Source organism: Lycium ferocissimum, chromosome 5, assembly GCF_029784015.1.
Source record: "Lycium ferocissimum isolate CSIRO_LF1 chromosome 5, AGI_CSIRO_Lferr_CH_V1, whole genome shotgun sequence".
Taxonomy (NCBI): Eukaryota; Viridiplantae; Streptophyta; class Magnoliopsida; order Solanales; family Solanaceae; genus Lycium; species Lycium ferocissimum.
Window position 1 is genome coordinate 29,013,318 of NC_081346.1, and position 6,069 is coordinate 29,019,386.

Here is a 6,069-nt window from a genome sequence, read left to right on the forward strand (position 1 = left end):
AATCAAAAGCATAACCTTTAAGGAACGAACAAAGCGTTTGGCAAGGTAATCACCATATGTTCCGGCGTTGTTGCATGTTTCAATGAAGTGTGCCACATGTTGCTTTGATTTCCTCGCCATCAAACTCGAAATTTTGGGGGTTGATAACCGACGAACGCATCTTCAAGCTATCAACCCTTGCGGTGTACGGCTTCGCGTATGTAAGGGATGATTTTGCGGAAACATCATATTTATCCTTGATGGTCCCCATGATGAACTCCTTTATTTGATTGATTGGAATCATCCTTTCGCAGGAAAACTTGATTTCTCGAAGCATGTTCCACTTGTTTTGCGGGAGATTCAATCCTTTCTTGTGCTTGCGGACGTTTTCCAGGGGCATGACTCGAATCCCTCTCCATCACACTATCAAACCTGTCTGTCAACTTGACAATTCGATTATCTTGATCTTGCACATATTTGGTCAAGTCGCCAATTGCTTTTGTCAAGCTCGCGAGTTGTTCTTCAACAGTTGAAGAATTGGTCATCATCGCATGCATCACCATCATAGATGAAGAAGAATAACACGGATTTTCGCGAACATTGGATGCGGAGTAGATCCAGCGCTCAAGACATCATCGTCAGCTTTCCTGAAGGATTTCTTGGGCTTAGATAAACTAAGTTGGGCAAGAACCCTCTCCACCATTTTGGCGACATTCTCCCCTTCTTCTGTGGTATTTGCGGAAGATCTCACGCCTTTTGAAGACGAACCAAAGACGATAGCAGATTCAGGCTGTGCTTGCGGAACTCGTTGCCCTAGCAATTTGGCATGGTTCCTTGTGACAGGTCCGATGCTCCCCGAACATCTAGGATGTTTTCAATAGCAACGAGAATTTGGATCCGGTAGTTTTTGCGGATGCGGATTTCGAGTTGACCTTCTTGGAAGCCATCTTAGTGTTTTTGAAGTTCGATGAGAGAAGAGATGAGAGGTAAAGATGGTCCCACTGGGCGTGCCAAATTTGTAACGACTAATCTTTCGTTCTTGAAAATAATAATCAAGACAAGAAAAATAGCGACAAAGAATAATATTTGATTTCAAGAATTTGTGCGGGAGTTACAATCTTTATGAAATCTTAAATAAAAAGATGTAATCCTCTGATTCTTCTCCTCACGATATGGCCGTCAATCAAGGGCTTTGCTTGTTCTTGAATGGACAGATCACTTGTTATTGATATTTCACTACGAATGCGGAGCCGAGCTTTAATCACAAACGTAGAGGTATGGAAACTTGCGGCTCACCACTTGGAGCGAAGACTTCTTAGTATGCGGAAGACTTGCGGCTGAGAGCTTCTCTATGTATTTTTCTTCATCCCTTTTGGCTTTGTGAAGACCCCTATTTATAGTTGCAGGGGAGAGCTAGGGTTTGTATATGATTGGTTGAACCTTGTCATTTGAACACTTGGCGACATTTGATTGGTTCTTCTATTGTCTTGGCATGCTGCGTCACTTATGCACGTGGCATGATTTGATTGGTCCTTGACTTGACTTGGAGCGCCACGTCATTTGATACGTGGCACGGACCTTGGGCTAATAGAGTGGGCTCATCATGTGAAGTCCGACAAGATAGACTAGCCCAATTGAATTGGTCTTTCAATTAAATCCATACCAATTGGACTTAAGCAATTAATCCAATTATATTAGCCCATAATATTTGTTCGGACTAATATACCTTGGATTTAATATAATTCGAATTTCTTGTGAATTTACTTTTAATAAAATTTCATCATCTACATGTAATTCAGGCTTCAGACGTTCTGAAGTTCAATTTTATGATTCGAACTTCATGCCATTAAAGTAAAACATAGGGCATTATATTACTCTATGCACTTAATATTTAAAAACGAAAATTTTTGTAGTAGTAAATTCAAAAGAGAATCTTTTATAGTATGAATAAATTCAAATATAAATTCAGTGCAAGGCAGGACCCCAATTGTATGTAAAAAAACAAAGGAAAGAAAGAATATTAAAACCAAGTTAACCAATGTCTTGAATAAGAAATAAAGATGCAATAATTATATAAGAACCATCTATCTATGAATATAATCTTGACACATCCTTTTCCTCATTTCATGTGAATTTGTAATCTTGTTTTCTAATTATTTATATGTAATCCTTAACCTCTTTTTTCTTTATTATAAATCTAAGAACTTTTATCCGCAGTGAATCTATTTGCAATATTCTTGACCGGTAATAGTACCGCTCCTGTGCTGTGAAAAGAAAACAGTATCAATTAAAGGCCAAGTTAAATAAGGACACAAACGACATTCCATATAAAAGGGCTGATTTACACAAATGTCATTTTTTAAGCCACTATCTAGATTTTGTCTTAAAAGTATATAGTCCTTGAAAATTTACCCTTTCGCATAATGTTAGACTGGGTATAATTTTACTCAATATTGCTCAAACTTACAGATTAAATATTAGACAGTCATCTAACATTTGTAATAGCTCATAAAATTTTGGCCATGCTCCTACGTTTTCTCATAAGAATTTTAGTTGCTAAAAAAAAATCTTTAGATCATGATCTAAAGGTCTAAAAATTGTAAAAATAGAAGTGATGCACTAAATTATTTTTGTGCACGGATTGCCCTTCAAAGGCGATGGTCTTTAATTTTTGCCCCTCAAATTGCCGGTCTTTAATTTTTTTCCCTTCGCTTAAAAAAGTGGCCGAAAATATCCTATGGTTCTGGGCTCGAATCCCCGCTCAGTCAAAAAAATAAAATTCGCAAGGCAAGGCTTCGTGAAAAGTCAGCCTTATAAGGCAAAATTTGCCTTAAGGCAGAGGTTTGCTTTAGGGAGGAGTTTTGCCTTAAGATAATTTTTTTTTTTTACTTTGCTGGAATTCTACAAAAGTTAGGCCTTAAAAAATTCTGCCTGAATAGGCCTATGCAACAAAACTCTACCTTGCAATTTTTATTTTTTTATTGAACCGGGGATCGAACCCAGAACCTCGAGATATTTTAGGCGAAGGGCAAAAAAACAATTTGAGGGATAAAAATTAAAGACCACACCCTCGAATAAAGACAATCGTACAAATTGCCCTAAATTGCTATGCCAAAATCAGATAACTGGCACAATTTACGGGTCATTTGCACGATTACCCTTGAAAGGCATTGGTCTTTAATTTTTGCGCTTCGCCTAATATCATGAGATTTGGGGTTCGAGCCCCGGCTCCGTAAAAAAAAAAAATCGCAAGGCAGAGTTTCGTAGCAAAGTTAAGGCCTATTTGGGTCAAAGTTAGGCTTCAGGCAGAGTTTGGAATGCGAAACTTTACCTTTCTGCCTTGCGAATCCAAATCTCTGCCTAGCAAATTTTTTTTTTTTTTTTTTTTTTTTTACGGGATTCGAACCTAGAATCTCAGGATATTAGGCGAAAGGCAAAAGTTAAAGACCACCAATTTGAGGGACAAAATTAAAGACTAGTGCCTTTGACGGGCAATCCGCACAAAAAAATGAAGGGAATTTTACATAAATGACTAACATTTAGGGGTTTTAAATTGGGCATAGCTACATTTTAGCTAATTACATTTCGTAGCTATAGTAATAGCTACAGTTGATTGTATTCGCGCGCTACAGTAGAATGTATTCAAAAATCGAATTGTATTCAAAATTCTTTGAGTAAGATTTCGCTGTATTCAATTCAGATTTCGCTGTATTCAAGTTAGATGTACTCAACTAAGTTGTATTCAAGTCAAATGTATTCAACTCAACTGTATTCATTTGTAGCTACTTTTATATTGTATTCACTTTATTATATTTAAAATTAGTTGTATACAAAAAAATATCCTTCAAAATACAAGAAACAAAAATACACCCCAAACACATTTTTGCACTAAAAATTAACGAATACACTCAAATACGGAATAGAAGAAATAAAATACACCCCAAACACTGCATCGTATACTAAAAAATTAATGAATACACTAAAAAATTAATGAATACATTGTATTGTATGCTAAAAATTAATGAATAGACTCATAAAAGAAACACTATTTTCCAAATCCGGCACCGGAAAATGACCGGATCTGATATTATCGGCGGCGAGAAAATACCGACCATGCTTGCTGAAAATGACAAAACAACTAGAAAATTAAAAAAATCACCGCCACTTTCACTCCCATCACCGCCGAGTAGATTTGAGCCACAACAACACCATTATATTCCGATCTGAGAAATACTCACAGATCTGAGTTTAATTTCTATGAAGAGTACGAGCAACAAGACGAAGAAGATGAAGAAGAAGTAGGGAAGTAAAAAATAATGGTACCAGTCAGGAATCTTTCTGAGTCAAAGGTGCTACTATAAGTTACGCCGATTTCACGTCAAAGTGGGAGCCTCGAAGCTTAGAGAGAGAGGGAAGGGAGAGAGAAGGGAGGGAGGAGAGAGAAAAATGTGGATACGGGGGACATATGGAGAGAGCTTAGAGAGAGAGGGAAGAGAGAGGGAAGAGAGAGAGAAGGGAGGGAGGAGAGAGAAAAATGTGGATACGGGGGTTGCTTTTTTATTTTAACCTATTTGTATGTTTTAGTTATGGAGTGTAATTGATATACACCTTTTAGTTACGAGGTGTAAATAAACTAAAGTATTGCTACTAGATAAAAATAAGGTCTAATGTTAGCTACACCATGTAGATTTCCCAAAAATGAAAATTCACACTATAAAAGAGGGCCAAAGTTTTTGATGGACCCCGCAACTGGACTTGCATTCCATCTTAATAGTCTAGTGCGGCCCAAATCCGCATTGGATTTGCACAAGGATTTCTTGAAAAAGAACATCCCAAACCATAGCCAAAAAGAAGTGAGAGAGGGATGTTATGTTAGGAAAGTTACCTCTAGTTTGATCATTATTTAGATTAACAAGCTTCCCCCTATATATAACGCCAAATATAACATCACCTGCACTCACTAGCTACACCATCACTACCACTATTAAGTTGGAAAATAACAAATTATAACCAAACACCTTGAAAAGAGCGAAATACAGAAGAAATTTTTCATTCAAAGGGAAAAAATGGCTTCTTGTGACAAAGCAGAAAACCCAAGTCCATGCGCCCGGGGTTGTGGCTTCTATGGAACCCCACGCAATCACAATCTTTGTGTCCAATGTTATAAAGCTTTCTTGAAAGAACAAGCCCCCAAGGATGCATTAACTTTATCTGAAAAGATATCTTCTCTTACTATTAAAACTGAAAAAGATGATTCGAGACGAAAACACAAAGGTGTATGGTTTGCAGGAAGAGAGTGGGACTAATAGGATTCAGTTGTAAGTGTGGTGAAATATTTTGCAGGAATCATAGGTATCCAGAGGAACATGCATGCACATTCAATTTCAAGTCTATTGGACGTGTGATCTTGGCTAAGGAAAATCCTCTCTGCAAAGCTGATAAACTTGAGAATAGGATCTAATGTTATTTTAGCAAGTTCTTTTATTTGATGTTTTCAAGTTTATCTTCTAGTTTAGCAGCGTTTTTTTTTTTTTTTTTTTTTTTTTTTTTGTAAAATTACACTTTTCGTTGTCCGAGATTTTTTGATTCGTTCCTTTCTATTAATTAATAATGTCATGCATACTATTGTTAATTGAGTACAAGGTGAATAAATTTTAGCCACAAACTTCAAATTTCAGCGTGTCTTATTTTATTTTATATTTTTGAAAAAATATCCGTCTCTCAGTATAGATACATGAAAGGCAGCCAGCTACTGTTTATGAACATGGATATGAGAAGGAACATGGATATGGCATCGGCTGCATGTTATTTTCAGAAGCTTTTCTTTACATATGTATTCCTCTTAATAGCTAAGGTTCACCATTTTTTCTTTAAAGGGCTATGTGATTTGCTTTCCTGGAATTTAAATTCCTCTTATTCCTCCACCCCCCCCCACCCCCCCACCCCCCTTGCAGTTTTATAGTGGTAACTGCTCAGAGATTTATTATTATAATTTCAGTTTCATACTAAGATCATGCTGATTCAGAGAAAAAATGGGTTGTGCTCCATTCATTTAACGGAAAAGGGCCAAAATTACCCATGAACTTTGGG

At 36.8% G+C, this 6,069-nt stretch overlaps 1 protein-coding gene across 1 annotated transcript; it reads left to right on the forward strand.

Moving 5' to 3' along the window:
* The first annotated feature begins 5,045 nt into the window (after positions 1-5,045).
* LOC132057697 (putative zinc finger A20 and AN1 domain-containing stress-associated protein 8) lies at positions 5,046-5,440 on the forward strand. Its single transcript, XM_059450312.1, has 2 exons — positions 5,046-5,260; positions 5,323-5,440. The coding sequence occupies exons 1-2, from the start codon at positions 5,046-5,048 to the stop codon at positions 5,438-5,440; spliced, it is 333 nt and encodes a 110-aa protein (XP_059306295.1).
* Positions 5,441-6,069: the final 629 nt, after the last annotated feature.